We start from the raw sequence: 21777 nt of genomic DNA, 5'->3' as shown, positions 1-21777 counted from the left end.
ACAGTTATGGACCACAGGTATGAAGTTTACGGCATGCAATGCCCTAGGAGAGAATATTATGAAAATGATATACAGGTGGTACATGACCCCAGTCAAGCTTGCAAAAATCTATCACTTGCCCGATAATAAATGTTGGAAATGTAAAGAAACTGAAGGTACATTCTTTCACCTTTGGTGGACGTGCCCAAGGATTAAGGCTTTCTGGAAGACGATATATAATGAATTGAAAAAGGTATTTAAATATACCTTCTTGAAGAAACCAGAGGCCTTTCTCTTGGGCATAGTCGGCCAATCGGTGTTAAAGAAGGATAGAACTTTCTTTATGTACGCTACAACAGCAGCAAGAATACTTATTGCAAAGTATTGGAAGACACAAGATATACCCACTCTGGAAGAATGGCAGATGAAGGTGATGGCCTACATGGAATTGGCGGAAATGACTGGCAGAATCCGAGACCAGGGAGAAGAGTCGGTGGAAGAAGACTGGAAGAAATTTAAAGACTATTTACAGAAATATTGTAAAATTAATGAATGTTAGAATGATGTTGGATTGAAATTAAGTGGTTTCTAGCCGTAATGGTATAAAAGAATATGAAAAAATGGTTTTTTATAAGTAAAAATTTAATGTTATAATAACGTAAGATTAAAGATCAGGGTAGAATAAAGAGGGAAAGAAACTGCTGAGCTAATAAATTGAACTGGAATACAAAAAAGGGAGGTATGAGGAGGTCCGGGAAACAAGTAAATGAAAAATAATGTGATGAAAAGATTGATTGTTTTTAACTACTTTTATTTTGTATTTTTTCTTTTTTCTTTTTCTATTTTGTAATGTAAAAACCCTAATAAAATTTTTATAAAAAAAGAAAAAAAGAAAATTGGTCTTCATGACACTAAACCATGGTGCATGAGCCTAAACAAATTCTGGTAGGTTTCAGAAGAAGCCAACATCTAATCGTGAGCTATTGGTGCTGGCTTGTTAACCAGTGTTTGTTCTAAACCAGGACCCCTAGTTTGAACATAACACCAAGTTGGGATTCTTCTAAAGTGAAGCTGTGCTGTACCAAAATCCTCGCAGTCACACAGTGGGAGGAGAGCAGGAAGGAGTATGCAATCCCAAGTCACTCATAGTTTAATGCTAAACTATGGTTATGCCAAACTATGGTTTAGCACTGTGTGTGAGCATGACCATTATTGCTTACCCCATGGAGGGAAACAAGGAAGAGCCACTAATTAGTGTGCACATTATGGGATGCTAGCACATGTTCATATTATCCAATAAAACTCAGAAAAAAAGTTCACTTCAGGGCAAAAATACTTTGATGTCTCATTCATAATGTAAGGCTCCCCTTCCCTCCTTTTTGGAGCTGAAAAATCACAAGTGGATTAAGGATGTAAACCAAATGATTGCTAATAAAACCTTTATATCACCGAACTATGAACAAAACTTCACTTTAATGGCATGGCTTTAAAATTTATTGCTGCATAGTTATGCAAGATGTTAATGGTCTTATTTTTCACATCTCTTTAAAAAAAAATGCTGAAGGCCATAAAATACAATTTTATGACAAAGCAAGTTGGGGCTTTTTAAGGCCAGCAAGCTCTTGCCTATAAATTCTCATTCTCTAAAGTCTGCCTCCCCTCATCTTTAGATATATACAGCAAACAGTAATAACTTAATGGTTTGTTAAACATAAGAATATAATAAAGCAAGTATGAGAATGGGCAGACTGAAATACAGTTGTTCTCTGCTTCCATAAATGAGCACAATCATCATTTTGAAGCAGCTACTATATTAAAAAAGACAGTGATATGTGGGTTTTCTGATCCGGAGACTGTTGCCTGCAGCAAGATCCGAACACGCTAATAATGTATGTGAGCATCTCCTGCACTGAATAGATAGTGGTTGCAATTGTCTTTGAAGGTGAGGCGTATGGCTTAGAAAAAGATCCAAAGGCCAGACTGAGAAGCCTGCATTTGGCCCTTAGAGCTGAGGTTCCCCTCTCCTGTGTTATGGATGTTTATACTCTCTGACTCTCTAATTTCCTGTTTCTTTCCCTTAGCCACATTTTGATGCGATGTCTCAACTGGCCAGCCATAGCTAATGACTTGCCTTTAAACTGTATTTTGAAACCATGGTTTGAATTGGGTGGGATCAAACAGTAACAGGGAGTTTGTTTTTATATATTTCATAAAAATTATAATGCTTGATTGTTTGTTTGCTTTTAAAAAAACAAAATACCTCCTCATACCGGCTTACATAACAATAAAACAATAGTTGCCAATTGGGATGCAATGACAAAATATGGTTAGAGAAAACTGGGGGGTGGGGCCTCATGTGTGAGAAAGGAGGAATGGTGAGTTTACCACATTTTTGCGAGCTTCAAGACACTGTTGGAAAAATCAGGTTTGCGATATTTCAACTGTGCCAATAAAGCATATTTACATCCTATTGATTTTGATCCAGATTTACCTATCCGCTAGATTGGTCATGTTAACTTAAGCTCATTCTTTTGCACTTTTTAAAGGATAGGCTTTCAGATTAATAGCGCCAACTCAAATACTGCACTTGTGTTATGGACAACTGCAATCACAGTCTTCTCCAGTCACGTGTTACTTTAGCGTATGCATATTACTATCACTGCATGTGACAATATACATGTAGCTGCTGCTGAAAATGGAAGCCTAGTAGATATTGTATTGGAGGGGAGCAGCATTGCTTCTTTCGTTTACAAAAATATAGCAAGTCCAGCATTCAGAAAACAGTATATTCCCCCAACAGAAGCACAACCTTGAGAGTAGACATGCAGACTGCATGTAAAAAGATTAGTAACCAATGAGCATTTATTGTGCATGAAAGCAATTTTATGGAAAGAGTGGCACCACCTTGCATGTTTTGGCAGGGTTTATAAAAGAATGTTTATTGCCAGCACTGAGGTGAGTTACACCTCAAACGACATAAAAACGCAAATACGTATCAACAGGTCGGATTCCGAAACCTATGCTGAACCAAAGTTATATACATGTATAGCAGTGTTCTAACTCCTGTAGTGATTTGAGTTAAGCTTTACAAAAGCTGTCCAGCAGTCTGTACTTAAGTATTTACAGCAGGTATATTTTAAAAAATAAAATAAAAAAATTCCATAAGTAGATTTCATTTATTTTTGTATATAAAATTCCCAAACTTTTGCATAATTCCTCGCAACTTGTTTTCATTGGGGTGCAATGGGTGGTAGACACCAGGGTTGTAATTCGCCACCTGGTTGCTCCTTCCATAATTATTCCTAGAGGCCTTGCTATTTGTCTCCGGATAGTGAGCGCTGTTTTTCTGGGTGCTGCTTGGTTGCTGAGTTCCTGTTGGCTGAGCAGAGCTTTCCACTTTGCAAAACGGCTCAAAGCGACTGTAAATACGCCTATCGCTCAAGCGAGGTCTTATTAGCTCATCGTTTGGCTTGGTGCTCGATAGACGAGGCGCCGCTGCACTGACCCTGTGCGGAGGAATAGCGGCCGCAGTTGGTGGGGGGACCCGATCCCGGCCTGCATTTGCACGCAGCTCCCTGACATCCTGGTACTGAATTTGCTCGGTGTTGAATCTGGGAGCAGATGGGTCACCTGGAGGTACTTCTAACAGCATATTTTCTATTGGTTTCACAACAGGCCCCCTTTTCATGTTTTCTTCTGATGGAGGTTTCAGAGATTTTTGAGACTTTGGTGATTTTGGAGACTTGGGGGACTTGGGAGATTTTGGAGATTTGGGGGACTTTGGGCTGACAGTAATGTCCTCTTTACTCTTATGTAGGCTCCCCTGTGAATTAGATGAGGAGTTTCTTTTTTTCCTGGGAGAACATTCCACCTTTATTTCCGCCACTTTGGGTCTTTGATTTTCTTCACCTTCTGACACCAGAGTGTCAGAACTGCTACACATTCTGTAAAAAGCAGGCGCTTTGTTTTTGGACAGGCTCTCTTTCTTCTCCGGTGTGAGGTTCAGCAACGACCTCAGTTTCTGCGACCCCTTCTTCAGGAAACTTGGGGAATTCTTGTTCTCTTTCTTCGGCGAGGCATCTTTCCCAGGGTCATCTTTGCTCGATTCAGCTAGTGCAGCCACAGAGATGGACTTCGGGGTGGTGGGAGACCTGGCCTGTTCACTTTTCAGCTTATTACTGTCAGGTGATAGATGATTGGCAACATCGTACAAGCTTTTAGAGTTTTGTAGGTCCTCCTCTAGCGATGGCTTTAGAGCAGCCGGTTGTCTAAGTCTATTCCTATTTAGTGTGCTGTAGACGTAGCTGGCTGCCTCTTTATTATTCCCAAGATCCAAAGCAGATTTTGAATTGTCAAACATTGGAAAACTTCGCCTTTTCAGTATGCTTTCATTCTTGAGAAATTCTACTGGTCTGCTTGTGCTCAGAGTTGAATATAGGTAGGTAGGCTTCTCTTGACTAACTGGTGGAGTTACACTAGGTTTCTTATCTTCTGAAATCGGCAGGTTGTTGTTTTTGACTACCTCAGGTTCCAGTGGGACGTGTGTGCTTGGTTCTGCCTCAATGTCATCAGCTCCATCTTCTGGCTTGGGAACATGGTTGGGAGTTCCTTTGGGCGTCACACTGCCATCTGAACCAATGATAGTTGAATTAGAAGAACTGGCACAGCTGTTTACTTCTTTCTGCTCTGGCAAAGTAGGCTTAAAGACAAAGGAGGAGCGCAGGCGAGAGTGAGCATAAAGGGCATGGGCCTTGATACTTTCCGCTGCATCAAAGCCCTCACACCTATCACCTATCCCTGAGCCATTTGAGTCTGCTGGAAAATCCGACTGGTCATTTAAATACGATTCAATGCGCCAGTTGCGCAGGAAAGATTTTGTGGTACGTTCAAGGGTCGGCATTCTCTGCTGTAGGTAGCGGATGTGACTGTCTGTTCCATTGAAAGATCTCCGTACAATTGAGTTCCTGTCTGCAATATTCAGCTTCGGCTGTGGAAGCCGGTCAACCAGACTCTGTTGAGGCACATTGAGGTTTTTGTAACTTCCGTGCAACGAAGATACAACGCTGAGACTGTCAGATGGCACCTGCCAACCATGCGGTTGATTATTTGCCCGGTTCATTGCCCTGTTGAGCATCATGTATGGAGTCCTTTCTGGTTTCTCCCCTGCATAGCTGTGCCTTTTCCAATGTTCATTTACATCGTTGGGCTGGTACTGCTGGATTCTACTCTGCATATGAAAACCTGGAGCAAACTGTGGTTTCTGAAAGATGTGGTTTCTAGGAGTGAATGTGTCATTGTCATTTATTCCATATCTGCCTTGTTTCTTCAGAAAGCTGGTGTCTAAGTTGTGGGTTTTGTTGGCCCTCCCAAAAGGGTTACGCAGGCTAGAAGCTGAAGCTAAGGAAGACTGTGAATGCTGGTAGGCATCGTTCTCCCAGAGTGCTCGGCGGCTATTAATTCTAACTAATTCTGGAGCAAATGAGCTGGGAACAGAAGAACGGGCGTACAGTGTCCTAAACTCTTCATCAAAAGATTCAACCAGTTGTCCTGTGATAACCTGGACCATGCTGAGGTTTGCCTTCTCAAAGGACCACATAAAGCTGAAAGATGAAGAAATGACAATTAGTAATCCAAACCAGGAACAGGCAAACACTTGTTAACTAGTGGTCAAGTTACATAGTGATAGGTTTCTGTATAAGAAAAGAAATCTGTTCTCCTCAGAAATGTGCACAGGCACTGTATGATCAATCAGATTTTTTTTTAGTGATGAGTCACTGATGATTAAAGCTGGAGAAGCATATTGAGAATGATACCTATTTTTACCAACACAAGCTATAAGTAGAGGTAGGTAGCACCTGCCATCATCTCTGACAACTGGCCATTCTGGCTAAGGCTTAAAGGAGGTGGAGTCCAAAACATTTGAAGGTCACCGTGTTGGGGAAGGCACACACACACACACACACACACACACAGTGTTAGCTAATAGCAGACATGGAACCACTTTTTCACTAGTGGTGTGTGTGTGTGTGTGTGTGTGTGTGTGTAACACATGTTGACAATTGTAAGCATTCTATCTTGCAGACAAGATTTAGGGCAAAAGCCCTAAACTGAGGGTTATGAAGTAGCTCCCCAAATAACTCAACGGAAAATTTCTTCAAGGAGAGTCCCAGTAGCCAAACACAATCCCTGATAAATTGAGAGAAGCTGAAATGAATTTTAGACACAATATCATCATGAGTAAATAATTTCATGAATGGGAAAAAAGTAATTTTAAATCACACAGTTAACCAGAATAGTATTTTATATTTGTATACTTACTGGTGTACCATAAACTGAAACCATGCAAATGTATTTTACATTAATTTTCATAGTTATTTGCCATGAGCCTGTAGGATAGGTATTTACAGATATCAACACCACCTTACTAATATTTTCACATAGCCATGCTGCTCAAACATAGCAGTTCTGACTATCATGTTTTAAAATATTGTATGTTTTGCTGGGATGTGTCTAACCAAAGACAATCCCTTGCATTCACATAATTTAACAAATACATATATTGGTCAAGCACTTCTAGAAACAACTTATTTGGAAAACACATCCCTAGAAATCACTGCTTTGCCAGGAATCTTCAGTAAAGTATACATTGTATCCCCAAATGGTCATCTGTTTACAATCCATTTTATGCCAAAGTACAATCTGCAGAAGAATCTGAGGGTAAGAAAACGTAATTTACCTTACCTCCTCTGTCACATCTGAATGTAACAAAAAGAAGAAGCAAATTAAGAATCATGGATCTCAAGGGCTATTGCGAATATAATGATGTAACACATTATTTTTTAAAAAAAATCTGTCCATTAAGTAATTATTCCAACAATAAACTAGATTCAGTGAGAATGAACTATTCTTATAAACCATGGGATGGCACTGAATATCATTATTTTCAATAACAACTATTATTATTATTTCTTCCAAAATCACTCCAGATGGCAGGCATGGGATTATCCAATAGGTCTGGTGAATGAGCTGGGAGCACCCAATGCTACAATGCTGTTTAGGCAAAACAGATGTGGACTTAATCCATTTCTGCGTAACAGACTATGGTAAGTTCTAGGTTAGCCACTATGAGTTTTCTTAGAAGATGCTGCTGCTACTGATATTTGGTTCTCATAATAATCATGCATGCTCCCCCAAAGAACCCATGTTGACAGTATATTGTAAGCTGGAGCCAAAAGGAAAAAGAGGGACTGAAATCTTTGTGTGAAGACATAAATTTCTCTGGCTACTTCATCCAATCACTCTATGGTTTAAGAGCTCAGTATTAAAGTGACAGATACCAATGGGTTGCTTCAAATGTCTCCTCCTCTCAGTGTGCTATCAAAAATGCTTGTTTCTGGTGCTCCCGCGTAGAAGCTGTAAGTTCAGAAACCACCGTCCCAATTATGCACATGGATATCCTTATGAGTCACACATTTCACACAAAGTACCCATGGCAACAAAATGTACATCCTTCTAACAATGTACATCAGAGCCTTTGGTCTGCTCTGACAACATTCCTCTTGTTCTTAGGCTAACGGGACCCGAAGGGCTTCTTTTCCCACAAAACAAAAAACCACAGATTTCCAAAGGTAAATCAGCCCCTGTATTGAGGTTGTTCTTGGGCTTCATGGATTCCTCCAGGAAAACAGCCTTTGTTCTTGCTCCATTTGAGCTATGTAAAAATCTGTGCCTTAACGTCTTTTTTTTTTAAAAAAACTGACTCCTCTCCCTTCTTTTAGATTACCTATGTTTTCTCTCAGCCAAATGTTAGTTCCTCTTATCTGCCACACACAACCTTCATCTCTTCATATTTGTAACCCAATATGTACTCTCCAGCTTTCTTACATAGGGCAAGGACATTGATTATGCTTGACCAGGCATAGGCAAATTCGGCCCTCCAGATGTTTTGGGACTACAACTCCCATCATCCCTGACCACTGGTCCTGTTAGCTAGGGATGATAGGAGTTGTAGTCCCAAAACACCTGGAGGGCCAAGTTTGCCTTTGCCTGTGCTTGACTCATCTATCTCCATCCCCTCTATAGAGTTAGTCTCACAGTTGCTGGTCTCTGTAAATAATCTTTCACTCCTGTAATAACCCTGAACTTGGCTCTTCATACCATTGCTAACCCCCTTACTGGAAAGGTTCAGTTGTCCCCATGGCACACCATGTCTCTTGGCCCAAGACCACCCTAGCACATGTTCCTCCTGTGGACAAGAACACACAGCAACATTACACTGAAGATATATAAATTATATCTAACATGTGCATAGCTTCTTACCTATAGGTACCATACATGACTTTCTTACAGTCAACGAGAAGAAATTTTTGTTCCATTTTCCCATGGAATTTCGCCCCTGACTTGGAGTAATAATCTTGTCCTTTTACTGTACGCACCCTCATGTTCTGAAAAAAATAATGAGAAATTGTATGAAAAAGTCGGAATGCATTAATATAAACAAATACAGAACAATTTACAAGCCGGTCTTATGCCTATTTTCCAGTTTTGAGTAAAATCAAAAGGAGGTTTAGCCCCAAGCAAGGGTACAGAGAGTTGCAGCTTTGCACACTACCTGTGCTGAGAAATCCAAAGCATGTTAATGCAGGGGGGGGGGGAACCTAGTTTGTTTAATTGGATTAACTATCTAGTAATTGGATTTAAAGGGACGCGGGTGGTGCTGTGGGTAAAAGCCTCAGCGCCTAGGGCTTGCCGATCAAAAGGTCGGCGGTTCGAATCCCCGCGGTGGGGTGCGCTCCCGTTGTTCAGTCCCAGTGCCTGCCAACCTAGCAGTTCGAAAGCACTCCCGGGTGCAAGTAGATAAATAGGGACCGCTTACCAGCGGGAAGGTAAACGGCGTTCCGTGTGCTGTGCTGGCTCGCCAGATGCAGCTTGTCACGCTGGCCACGTGACCCGGAAGTGTCTGCGGACAGCGCTGGCCCCCGGCCTCTTAAGTGAGATGGGCGCACAACCCTAGAGTCTGGCAAGACTGGCCCGTACGGGCAGGGGTACCTTTACCTTTACCTTTAATTGGATTTTAAACACTTCACAGTTCTTATTACATGTAGAAGGAACCCTAATCTCTTTAATCCAGACAACACCACAGAAAGAGGTTTTCATATCCATATTAGTTAAGATGGGACCATAAAATAGTGTTGGGAGAGAGAAAGTGAGAGTGTGTGTCTGTCTACCCAGCGCTTTTTTTCTGGGGGTACACAGGGGTACGCATATCCCTAAACATTTTGTGAATCTTTGTACTATTGTCCATTAACTGTATTTATTTCCCCCGATTTGAACTATAAAATGGTGGTTTTCTTGAGTCAAAATGAGAGTACCCCTAAACATTTTTTTAGAAAAAACCCACTGTGTCTACCTATAGCTGAGGCTGACCACAAGGTTTATCAATGCTTATCTTTCCTCTGCTCTTTCCAGGCTGCAATTTAAAGTGCCTCCTTTTTTTGGCCCCAGAGTTTTCCTCACAAAAAAACCAACTCTTTAAAGTTCTATCAGATGAAGCATCAATCTGTGCAAAACCCAAATTGACTTTTGCTCCAATTCGGCTTTAGAGAGTGGGTTTCCGCAGAAAAAGCTTAGGGAAACAACAACAACAAAAAGACAATGCTCACAGACTGAGCATTAAAACACAGATCTCTGCCTGGAAAGAGTAGGAGAAAAGGTAAGTGTAGATAAGCCCATAGTGCTCTGGTACTACACATATGAATAGAAGCATATTAGAAGAGTCCTGCTGAATCAAAGGCTTCTCTAGGCTAGCAATCCATTTCCCACAGTGGTCAACCAGATGTCTATGGTATCCCGTAATCGAGGCATGAAGGCAATAGCATACTGCATCTATTTCTGGAATGATCATGACTTGTAGGCAGACTGATAGCTTTACCCTCCATGAATCTGTTTAATTTCTTTTCAGAGCCATCTTCGGAAGCAAATTCCGCAGTTTAGTTAGTTACTAAGTGAAGAATTAGTGTCTGTCCCACCCTTCAGCCTTTGGTTGCCCATTGCTGCCATTTCCCCAGCTCTACAATATCATTTTTTTCGGTGTGGTGACCAGAACTGGCCATAGTTAGTGATATTCAGAAAAGCCGTACTCAGAGCAGACACACTGAAATCAATGCAGATAAGTAAATCCATTTACTCCTACCTTGATTTAGTCAGCTATTACTCATAATTCCAACTGTGGTCACATCATCGATTTATATAATGGCATTATATCACCAGCCTTATTTTCAATTCCTCTCCTAGGGCTCTCTAACATGGAATTTCTCACTGCCACATACTAAACCAACATTTTCAATGAGCAACCCTCATATATGCTTTTCCTGGTTAATCACCTCATTATACAGCATATTTTTGATAGGCAAAACATATTTGCTCTTTTGGTTACTATAGTCTTTTGATAAAATGAAGGGATCTTGCTGATGGAAGAGGACTTGCCACTTTTGTCAATTCCCCCCTTCCTCAGCAGCTCCAGATAGCACCTCTGACACTGTCCCAGAGTCTCTTAACCTTCTGAGATAGATTTTCAGAGAGTGCAAAGGGATGATAACTTTTTTTCTATTTTCTATTTTTATTTTCTTTGTAAACCACCCTAGAACTGTGGTATGTAATTTTTTGCAGCATAAAATAAAAATATTATTTTACTAAGGTTTGCATCACTACTAAGGAGCTTCACGCAGCAGCTGGTGTTGCTTCATGGGTTCCACCCAAATAGTTGGTCAACTACAAGCCAGCCTAAGTCACCCTGATACATTATAATTGCATACAATTTGCTATAAGAGGTGCAACACAAGTGACTTATAGGAGTAAAACCAACACAGCAGTGTGTGGGGGAAAAACAGGAACCTATTAAAACAAAACAAAACAGGAACACCCTCAGTTAAGGGCAGTTGGGTCAGATCAGTGCAATGATACCATAATAGCCAATTAAAATTTGCAGGCATGGAGATACAGCCTGTTTATCGCTTTGCCAGTATAAAACCTGTATTTGTGAAATGTCCTTGTGGCAGCTTGAAGCTGGTATCCTAGGGAATGTTCCATTTGAAGATCATAAAACATTTCTTTTTTAAAATCAGAGAGCCAACAGAACATGCAATTGCTGTTCTAATCACACAGCACTGGATTCTGGTTGCCAAAGTTCTTTAAGGAAGGAAATACCTTCTGCGTGTCTTCAAAAGAATGGATGCAAATGGATGGAAGGGGGCAAAAAAAACCCCACCCCCAGTTCTCCTCGCTATTCTCACCCACACTATTGACTCCAGGTTTTGTTTGGTTCTTGGGCAAGATATCTTTTTTATTATTTTCTTTAAATATTCAACAATCCTTATTGTTACCATATATTCCCTTTGACTCTGCAGAGTCTTGACTTACCTCCCTCCCTGCAATTGGTATATTTGTCACATTCTTATCGTGTATATTATTCTTATATCACTACTATTTTACATTGAAGGTATTATTCCAGTCCTGCTAGTGTCTTTAAGTTTTTACAGTTCTCCTTTAAGTATTCAATAAATTTACTCCAATTATTCTTGTATCTCTGGTCTTCTTGGTCCCGGATCCTCCCTGTCAATTTGGCAAGTTCCAAAGTCTGTCATCTTCACCTGCCACTCCTGAATGGTTGGTATATCTTGTGTTTTCCATTTTTGGGCCAGTAGGGTTCTTGCGGCGGCAGTGGCATACATAAACAAATTCTGATCTTTTGTTTTAATCTCCCTTCCCAATAGACCTAGCAAAAAGGCTTCCGGTCTTTTTAAGTTCTTTTTAAGTTCATTATAAATTGATTCCCAAAATCGTTTAACCTTATCGCAGGTCCACCACATATGAAAATAATCGCCATCTACTTCTTTACATTTCCAGCATCTTCTATCTCTCTTTCTATACATTTTAGCCAATTTTGTTGGTGTTAGATGCCATCTATACACCATTTTTAATACATTCTCTTTCAAAGCCATACATCCAGTGAATCTCAAACCCTCCTTCCATAATTTTATCCACGCTTCCAACTCAATATTATTGGGCAAGCTATCCTCAGGACGGCAGCCCCAGCTCCACTTCATTGCTGTTTCTCCTGCCCATTCATTTGCTCTTTCCCTCTGGGCTAAACACACACTACTTCCAGGAGGAGATGAAGGCCCATGGCTCCTTCTTTTTGCTCCCATCATTGCTCACTTCCTTGCATCAACAGTTTTAAGCAGCTCGCTCCCTGGAGATCCTGGGGTGCACTGTCTGCACGTCCCAGATAAAGCCCATCAGATTGCACGCAATTACAGCTGCACACCTTTATCCTGCCCATGCTTGCTCAGAAAGAAATCCAATTAATTTCAATGGAATTTACTAATGAGCACTTGAGAAAGGGTGTCAGGTCACACTCCTTAACCCACTTATTGGAGGGTAAAGCTCAAATTGGACACAGTGTGACTTACTCCCAAGTAAACACAGATAGGATTGCGCTGTTAGAAAAATCTCGCTCTCATGTCAGTATCACTGCAAAGGCAGCTTTTAAGGTGCAGTAGGATATTTGCAAGCCCCATAGAAAGCTTTTCCTTACAGACATTGCTCAATATTCATACACTGCTGCTATATTCAGTTTTTGCAACTAACATGTCAATCTATTATTTTGGAGCACTTGAGTGCTAAATATTTTCCTCTCTCACTGAACAAATGACTTACCCTGAGCCTTTGAACTTGACAGCCTTGTTTCTCTGTCATCTTCAGAAAGTGGTTGAAGTTAGATTCATCAAGTAGAAGATACACTGAAATTCCCCTAGTAGATGCTTCTACAATTTCTTTAAAAATATCCACATCTGTAAACATATCCATAACGATGGCAACAACCTGCGGATAGCAAAAAGTGTTGATAGCATTTAGTGTACTGATGATGATAGCCATTATGAAACATTACAGAATTTAAAATGTGCACCCTACACATAGTGTTGCTGATGACATCTGCAATGAACCATAAGCTCTATGTACTGAACATTTCTTTCTTCCTCATACAGGAAAATGGTAACTGGTTATTTTATAAATTCTTGTGCTTAAATGTCATTCACAAGCAGTGCTTTTTTTCAGCCGGAACTTGCTGGAACTCAGTTCTGGCACCTCTCAGGTGGGTGCCATTGCCATTATAAGAGAACAAGGGAGGCATTCGTGGTAAGTTCTGGCACCTCTTTTCTAGAAAAACAGCACCGTAAAGTATATGTTTACTTAAGTCATAGGACTTTAAACCTCCTCATACTTATTCCAAGCAAGTCCCACAGAACTCAGAAGGGCTGACTTATAAAGAAAGACATAAGCATTGCACTGCACACCTAACTGGCAAGTTGATGTATTGTGGCACCTTAAAATATTAGCACATATTATTGAGGCAATGATAGTTTTAAGGTTTCACAAGACCCTTTTTTGTTTTGTTTTGTTTTGCTGCAATAGAATAGTGCAGCCACTCTTCTGGAGCAAATTGTACTGTGTTGTAAAATTTTCTTTGGAAGACTGAGCTGAGAAAACTTGACAATTGGGAGTTTTTGCTGTTCACAGCCACCAGGTGGTGATGATTGTGGGGAAATGGTCAATGCAGGAGTTTACAGAAAGAAGCACTAATGAATTCTCTCTCACACATACAACAATAATACACAGTATAGTTGCTATGGAGAGGGTGGAAGATTTGGAGTGGAGGTCAGTTTTCCACTTACTGCAAGATACACAACCCAAAGAAGGCAAGAAGGTAGATTGCTCCTAAAAACATTAGTTTCTATTAAAAAAAGGACTAACGTTGGCAAAAGCCAAGGACTTTGGCTGTGAACAAATCTTATTCAAGGTATTTTTTTCAGGAACTGAGTGGGCAACCCACTTTAGCAAAGGTTGGGTGACCCACCTCTCAAAGTTAGATAAAAATTAGATGTCTAGACTTGGTTGTGTCTAAGGATGTAGATTACTGTATTGAGGTTGGAATAATGGGGCTTGGCAACAAATATGGGTGAGGATCATGACAATAAGTTGGGGGCCCTGCAAAGAATTTGACATTGGTTGCCTATAATTGTACATTTAAAGTTTCCCTCCCACCCCCCAAAACCCAACAACCCTAGGAATTGTAGTTTGTAGCTCTGTGAAGGTTAATTACACTTGCCAAGATTCTTGGGGTATGTTGTTGTTTAGTCGTTTAGTCATGTCCGACTCTTCGTGACCCTATGGACCAGAGCATAGACCCTATGGACTCCTGTCTTCATTCTTGGGGTATGGTGGTGTGCTTTTGATACGCTTAAAATGTATAGTGTGTACATACAGTGGCACCTCTGGTTAAGATTCGTTCTGGAAGTCCGTTCTTAACCTGAAACTGTTCTTAACCTGAGGTACCATTTTAGCAAATGGGGCCTCCCGCTGCCACAATGAACCAATGCCGCCGCCTTGCGATTTCTGTTCTCATCCTGAAGCAAAGTTTTTAACCTGAGGTACTATTTCTGGGTTAGCGGAGTCTGTAACCTGAAGCGTCTGTAACCCGGGGTACCACTGTACAATACACTGTCAACACATTCAATGCCCAAATTTTGACCAATGAAAACAGGTTCCGTTTGCCTTTGCCTTTCTTGGAAGAGTGCTATGCACACTATTTTCCTTTCTCCGCACCCACTCATACCACAACACATAAATATGAGAGAGAAGCTCTACTGGGTACGGGAGGCAGAAGATATTCAGTAAGTGAGGCAGAGAAATCTGCTGTTAATTTATTAATCCATATGGTATTGCCCACTAACCCCGCTCTGTCTGCTAGCCGGGCCTTTCAGATAGACCAATCATAATCATGGACCAAGTCTGAACAGACAATCTAGAAATCCTCTGAAAAAGAATACTTCAGTGGCTTGCAACTTGATTGTGCAGACATAGACAAAATACTTTGGCAGAGGACGCTGAGCAGACCATCCTGCCAAATGGAGAGCCCTACTGCTGCCCTGGCTCTGGCTGTGCTTTGACGCCACTGAGTCACCTGGCTGAAGTAGCAACTTTATTGCTTTGCTGAGGAATGCTTTTTGAAAATCCACTGCAAGGCCAGTTTATCGGTAAGCTTATCTCATTCAAAGGTATTTTTCAGATAAGCGGCCTGGAAACCTTGTGCACCTCAGTCTGTTTGGCCTAGTCGATGTCAGCCTGGGAGCCTCTCCCAGCTTGTGCTGTGCTTGCCAGCTGCTGTAAACTGAGAGGAGACGGGTTGGAGGAGGAGAGATGTGGAACCTGGAAGCCCTGAAGGAAGAGTTGGGGCCTGTCCTGTGATATTTTTCTAAACTGAGAGAGAATGGGCAGTGACTCATCACTGTAAGAACATAGCAGAACCAAGGCTGAGCAAGATGACCCTCATGGGCGTTGCATAAATATATGCCAGATGGCAGAGGTGAACAATAGCCTGGGATAGAACAAGCACAAGTCAGGGTCCGTGTCTGACACAATGATACAGGGATGTTTTTAGTCAGGAAGGGGAGGGAGTGGTTACCTTGCTCTTTCTTTACTCATATGTATGCCCTCCACCACAGAGCCTACAAATATCCAAAGAATAATACCACATGATGTCTGGAGCTACCCTGATGGCAGTCAATACTGAAAGACTGCACTGTGGGCCCAAGTGACTGCAGCATAAAATGAGCAGGCATATCCCACCAGCAGAGTTGTACTTAACAGGCAATCTTGGTGAAAACAGAAAAAGCGAAGTGTTTGAGAGGTATCAATTTTGGCAGCACCAATTTGATGAATCAGCAGGAATAGGTAAGATAGCTTTCAGGATGATCCAATGGCCCTTGTATTGGTGTGTCGCTGAGTTTCGATCTTCATTGCTGCAAGGGCCACTGGATTGTCTTATTTGTTACTGCATAGTCAATAAGAACGACTGACTCCTGTGTAGAAACCGCCACTGATACAGGGTGCAAGCAAGGAGCAAAGAACACTTTGTGTTAATTTGGCTTTGGGTTTTTTTCAATGTGGGGCGATGTATGGGGAATTTGTGAAGCTGGAAAATCCACTTTAAAAATTCTGTTGAAACCTCTCTGGAACTAATGGAGCTTGTTCTTAATCATTTGAAAATCACAACCAGCTAACACAGCATAGATTATTAGTCAGACTTCTGACTGGTTGTTTGTAAACAGCTGGAAGCATATCTGAATGGTTCCCCTGCATCTTCCGCATGAGTTTGCAATATAAGTCTGCGTGGAGGAGTGAGAGAGCAATAAAGCAAAAGATTCAAGCGTTATTCATTTATTTGTGTAATTATATCCCTCCAAGGATTAGAGCAAGATTTTAGCTTCATGTCAACCTGAGGTATAAACTGAGAAAATGACTTGGGTGAAGCAGTTCAGCAAACCCCATTCTTCAAATATGATCAGCAACCTTGCACCATATAGATAGATTATAGATAGATAGATAGATGATAGTGCATCTCAGGAAACATGTCATGACAAACCAGGAAGGAAACAAATGAGAGATTAGGGATAATTAAGACTACATTGAATGATTTGCAGAGTAACAACATCTCAGCACCCTAGATTTGTCTCTTCATAGCTCCTTGTGGAAATATGTAAAAATAAACAAAACAAAAACCAATGCTATTGCTTTGAGTCTGAGTGAACAAAATGTTTATGCATCAAGCTCTAAAATATACAAAGTATTTTTTAAAAAGTTTTTAAGATGAACATTTTTCATTACACCCCCCTCCCGAGTAGAAACACCAGAACATTCATTGATAGTAATAGTTATATCTTAAGGAACTTAAACAAGAAAAATATATACAGCGACTTCTGTTCATACAGTTCAGCTCTGGTTCATATAGGATAGTTCCATTTTACTCATATCTTTGTCATACACAAACAACAAACCACTTTATATTCCTCCTGTACCAGGTGTGGGAAGCCTTTGGTCCTCCAGATGTTGCTGAACTATAACATCAAGCATGGCCAATGGCCAGGGATGATGGGAGTTATGGTTCAGCAACATCTGGAAGGTCCAGTGTTCCTCACCCCTGGCCTATACAGTGAACACACAAAGTACAATGACATTTGGTCCCAGGGAAGCAGCAGATCAGACCAAGGAAAGATGCATCCATTTTTGTCACATTATGGACTCACCAACCGAAGCTTCCATATATGATGGCAATCATTCTCAATGGGAGGTAAGATCATTTGGTGTCCTATTTTCATCATTCGATGATACTGAGTGTCAGAACATTGGTTTATTGATCCCAGTATTGCCTACCCCAACTGGCAGCAATTGTCTCTGGTCTCAGATAGGCTTCTTGGGAGCCAGTCCTTGGAAATGCCAGGGACTGAACTTGAGAACTTGCACATGTAAAGCTTCTCCTGGACTTTTCCTCCATGATTTTTATTTTGAGAAGGGTCTGATCCGAGGTAGAATGGACCTTCCTACAGCTTTAACACCTTTGGTCATGATCAGCTGATTGCAAATAATAACCACGGCACATGTGTAAGAGGTTGGAATTCTTTGCCTGTGTGTGTCTATAACTATGCAGCATCAATGTAATTGTTCTTGTACTAGTAATAATTCTTGCCGTTACTGTGCTTAGCTGTAGGGCAGCCTTCTTCCCCCTCTTTGACCTTACAGACCTTACAACAATAAGGTGTGATTTGCAATTACCAACTGTAGGTTCTAACCATATTCATTTGCTTCTTATTTTCGGGAAACCAGTAGGAAAAAGACTTGTAAACAAAACAAAATAATTTACAGGGGTTGAAATCAGTGTTCACTGCATGACTGACTGTTGGTCATGACTCACAACATCAAGAAACCAATGATCTCTAAGCCCTTGGGACAACACACACATCAGTCAAAATCCTATTATCTTACTCATTCCACTTAGTCAAGCAAAGCTGCTGACCTTGTCTTCTAGCTACCATAATGGAGTAACATTCCACCTAGAGAATCCATAAGATAAAACCTGAAATGTAGGCTGCTATTGGAAAAGCCCCTGGTCTCCAGGCATGTAAATGCGCTTGTAAGCACATTGTGAAATTACTTCTGCAATCATGTAGCACGGTGGACTGATTAGCCAAAATGGGGAAAGAGACAGCGTAAAACCCCAAGGAAATACAGAGCTTGCCATGCAGATTTCCCAATAGCAGCTGCAACATTTAACAGGAAAGACTGTAACCTTTAAACAAGAAAATAATCTTCTGTCAAACGGCAAAAAAGTTCTGGTGTTTCTGCCCTCTAAAAACAGAACATAATTCTGCAGTGTGGTTCTGCCAAATACAATGACAGACCCTCCCCCAAGTGTCCCTATTTTCCAGGGAAAGTCCTGGGTTCACAGAAGCCATACCAGTTTCTTATTTGATCCCTGAATGTCCTGCTTTTCCTTAGGACGTCCCTATTTTCATTAGAGAAATATTGGTGGGTATGGAGTCATGCAACCCCTGAGCCAAGGAGATATATAACTATACAGTGGTACCTCGGGTAAAGTACTTAATTCATTCCGGAGGTCCGTTCTTAACCTGAAACTGTTCTTAACCTGAAGCACCACTTTAGCTAATGGGGCCTCCTGCTGCCGCTGCACCGCCGGAGCACGATTTCTGTTCTCATCCTGAAGCAAAGTTCTTAACCCAAGGTACTATTTCTGGGTTAGTGGAGTCTGTAACCTGAAGCGTATGTAACCTGAAGTGTATGTAACCTGAGGTAGCACTGTACAACCTTTAGAAGACATCTGAAGGCAGTGCTGTATAGGGAAGTATTAAAAAATGTATTATTATTTTATATATATATATATGTTGGAAGCCACCCAGAGTAGCTGGGACAACCCAGTCAGATGGGATATAAATAATAAAATTACTACTGCTGCTGCTGCTGCTGCTGCTACTACTACTACTACTACTACTACTATGGAATAGTACATCCTTATTTTCATCGGAGAAATGTTGGAGGGTATGCAATGCCTTCTGCTATATCACTTCCATTGAGGGTTTAAGTCCTGCTTGCTACTTCATTAGACTTCTATTTAGTTTGGAGGGATAGTTTGAATAGAAGGTACAGAGCGGTGGGGCAGGTCACCTGTATTGCTCCCTGGGTTTGCCACCACGTCCCCCTCAGGAGATCCACAGCCCACCAGTTCTGGATCCCTGGTTGAATGTAAATTATCATTGCTTTCCATTTTGGACTACGAATGTACTATTACTCCCGTAACGAACTGCAGGATAACTACAGAGAGCTGCTTTACTTAGATCCTTGGAACACAACAGAAAAAGTGTTTAGTCCCAGCGGGAAAGATACACATGAAGATCAAGATGAAAAGGGGCAGCAGGAGTGCCAGTCAAGTTACTTAAAACAAACAAAAACCAGCCAACCAACCAATACAGGAACCCTGAACCTCAACACACATTTATTTACACTGATGGGAACTCGGTTGCTACGGATGGTTTTAAAACTCATCACTTTCTAAAATAGGCATTAGGCTTACTGAAATAGGCATTGCTTGTTACATTGCTATTGCCAGTGCTCCCCCCCCCCTAGAAAAAGAGGACTCACTATGTTCTCTTAGAATGGCAACAGCGCCCACCTGAGAGGTGGTTCTGGCTGAAAAAAAGCCCTGGCTATTGCCCTGTGCTAGCCCTGATTTTACAAACATTTTGCCAATCCACCCCACCTTCACTGTTGCACCTTCAGAGCTGCAGGCTTCCTATGACTCACTTATCTTACAAGAGATATAAATACAATTCCTGACATCAACTTTTGCTTAAAAAGTCCCCTACCCACCCTTACATTTCTACAGTATGTTGTCACTACTGCTCCCCTCCCCCCAAGGGTTGCCTCCTCTTCACAAGAAGACTTATGCTTTCAGGGTCTGGGGATGAAGGTGGGATCACCCTTAGAAACCAGTTCTCTGTCCTAAGTACAGTGGTACCTTGGGTTACATATGTTTCAGGTTACAGACTCCACTAACTCAGAAATATTACCTCAGGTTAAGAACTTTGCTTCAGGATGAGAACAGAAATTGTGCAGCGGCGACACAGTGGCAGCAGGAGGCTCCATTAGCTAAAGTGGTACCTCAGGTTAAGAACAGACCTCCAGAACGAATTAAGTTCTTAACCCGAGGTACCACTGTATTCTAAACACAGTTTGGGGCGAGGGATATACTTTTCCTTAAGCAAAACAAATACCCTGTGCAGTTAAAAACAAACAAACCACTAATTTTTTGTCATTATTGCTACAGCAGATAAAGTAAATACAAATGGGCTTCTTTGGGAGAAAGGGTGGACTATTGAATAAATATTAAGATAAACAATAAATGTTTAATTTATTGAAGAAAAGGGTAGGAGAGGCCTTTGTGAAATCCACAAGTCCACATCCTGATTCTCCCCAATTGTAAACAAATAATGCCCACCCCAACAGCCTTCTATTGTAAAGCAAGGGAAAAGAAAGTGCTGTAAAGTAAGTGTTCAATCACTTTTAGCTAATTAATGGTGTTCTGGGGACTGTACAGATTTAACATGTACGTTTACCTTTTTATACCTACCGCCCACTAATGCATCTTTCTTGATGGTAAAATTTCCTTACCGCCCACCAGTGCTCGATGGAAGGAGGATTCAGTTTGTGCCGTAGAACCCCCTACTGCCCCCCTAGAATCCTGAAACGCCCACTAGTGGACGGTAGGGACCAGGTTGACAACCCCTGATATTTAGCCATATACAATCTACATCTAAAAGCAATCCGTCTGTATGCTGCAAGAGTTGTCATATCTTCTACCCATCGTTCAAAGGGGGCCATGGTGTTATTTTTAAATATCAGTCTTTTGGCAGAAGTAGGGGCACAAAGAGACCATTTATATTGACCCTCTGTCAAACCACATATAGCTGGTATGTGGTGTAGGATAATATTATCATCTGACAATTTAATCTCCCGCAACGTACAGTGGTACCTCTAGTTACCATTTCGGGGTGCCATTCGCACCCCAAAAAGTCCAAAACTAGAGCACCTCTTCTGCACATGTGTGTGGCGTGATCGAGTGCTTCTGTGCATGCGTGAAGTGCGCAGATCACTACTGCACAAGTGGCAAACCCGGAAGTAAACACTTCCGGGTTTGCCGCATTCGTACCTTGAAAGTCCGTAACAAGAGCGGAATGCAACATGAGGTATGACTGTAGTATTTCTACATCTTAATACATTCCTCCAAAAATCTGTGAGCATCGGACATTGCATAAACTTATGTTTCAAAGAAGCATTTTCTGTGTACATAAAGGGGAAAAAGATAAGTATAGTATAGGAAAAAAACTTATTTATAGAACAGGACAGGACATTCACGGAAAAGAGATCTGAATGCAGCAGCTCAGTATTATTGAAAAATGAAAAAGAAAACCTTGGCATGTATGAGTGAACTTTTGCCACTATTCAAAAAGAAATCCAGCATTTTCGAACACTGCAATCTTTCTTTTAAAAAATAAAATAAAATAACTTGAACACAATATTGTGTATAGACTGTTCAGAAAAGTTCCAAAGTTCATAAAAGGCATCAAGTGAAAAAACATAAAATTCCTGTCTTTTACTTTTATTGGGATTTCAAGCCTTCTGGTGTAGGCTTTGCATTGTCTAGAACTGTGCACATCACACAACAGAAAGTTTAAAAAGAAACCCTATGATCACTTATGCCTTATTCAAAACAAACTGTGAAATTTCATTAAATGCCCTAAATGTGTTAGCATCCCTACATATGATGAGTCAGTAGCGGTTGCTGCATGGCTCCGCCCTTACTGTGAACGTACTATCTGTAGATCTAGG

The 21777-nt window shown here is 41.1% G+C and overlaps 1 protein-coding gene across 1 annotated transcript in view; it reads right to left on the bottom strand.

Moving 5' to 3' along the window:
• Positions 1-1433: 1433 nt before the first annotated feature.
• Positions 1434-21777, bottom strand: part of FAM83B (family with sequence similarity 83 member B) — a 47200-nt gene continuing 26856 nt past the window's right edge. Inside the window, exons 3-5 of the mRNA XM_053381078.1 lie at positions 12697-12861; positions 8299-8423; positions 1434-5579 (exon numbers count right to left, since the gene is read on the bottom strand). Of these exons, the coding sequence (XP_053237053.1) occupies positions 3152-5579; positions 8299-8423; positions 12697-12861 (2718 nt within the window). The 3' untranslated portion in view covers positions 1434-3151. The remainder of the gene's footprint in view (positions 5580-8298; positions 8424-12696; positions 12862-21777) is intronic.

The sequence above is a fragment of the Podarcis raffonei genome, chromosome 3 (assembly GCF_027172205.1).
Source record: "Podarcis raffonei isolate rPodRaf1 chromosome 3, rPodRaf1.pri, whole genome shotgun sequence".
Classification (NCBI taxonomy): domain Eukaryota; kingdom Metazoa; phylum Chordata; class Lepidosauria; order Squamata; family Lacertidae; genus Podarcis; species Podarcis raffonei.
Note: the sequence above shows the minus strand (reverse complement) of the source record. Positions and strands in the feature narration are given on the sequence as shown.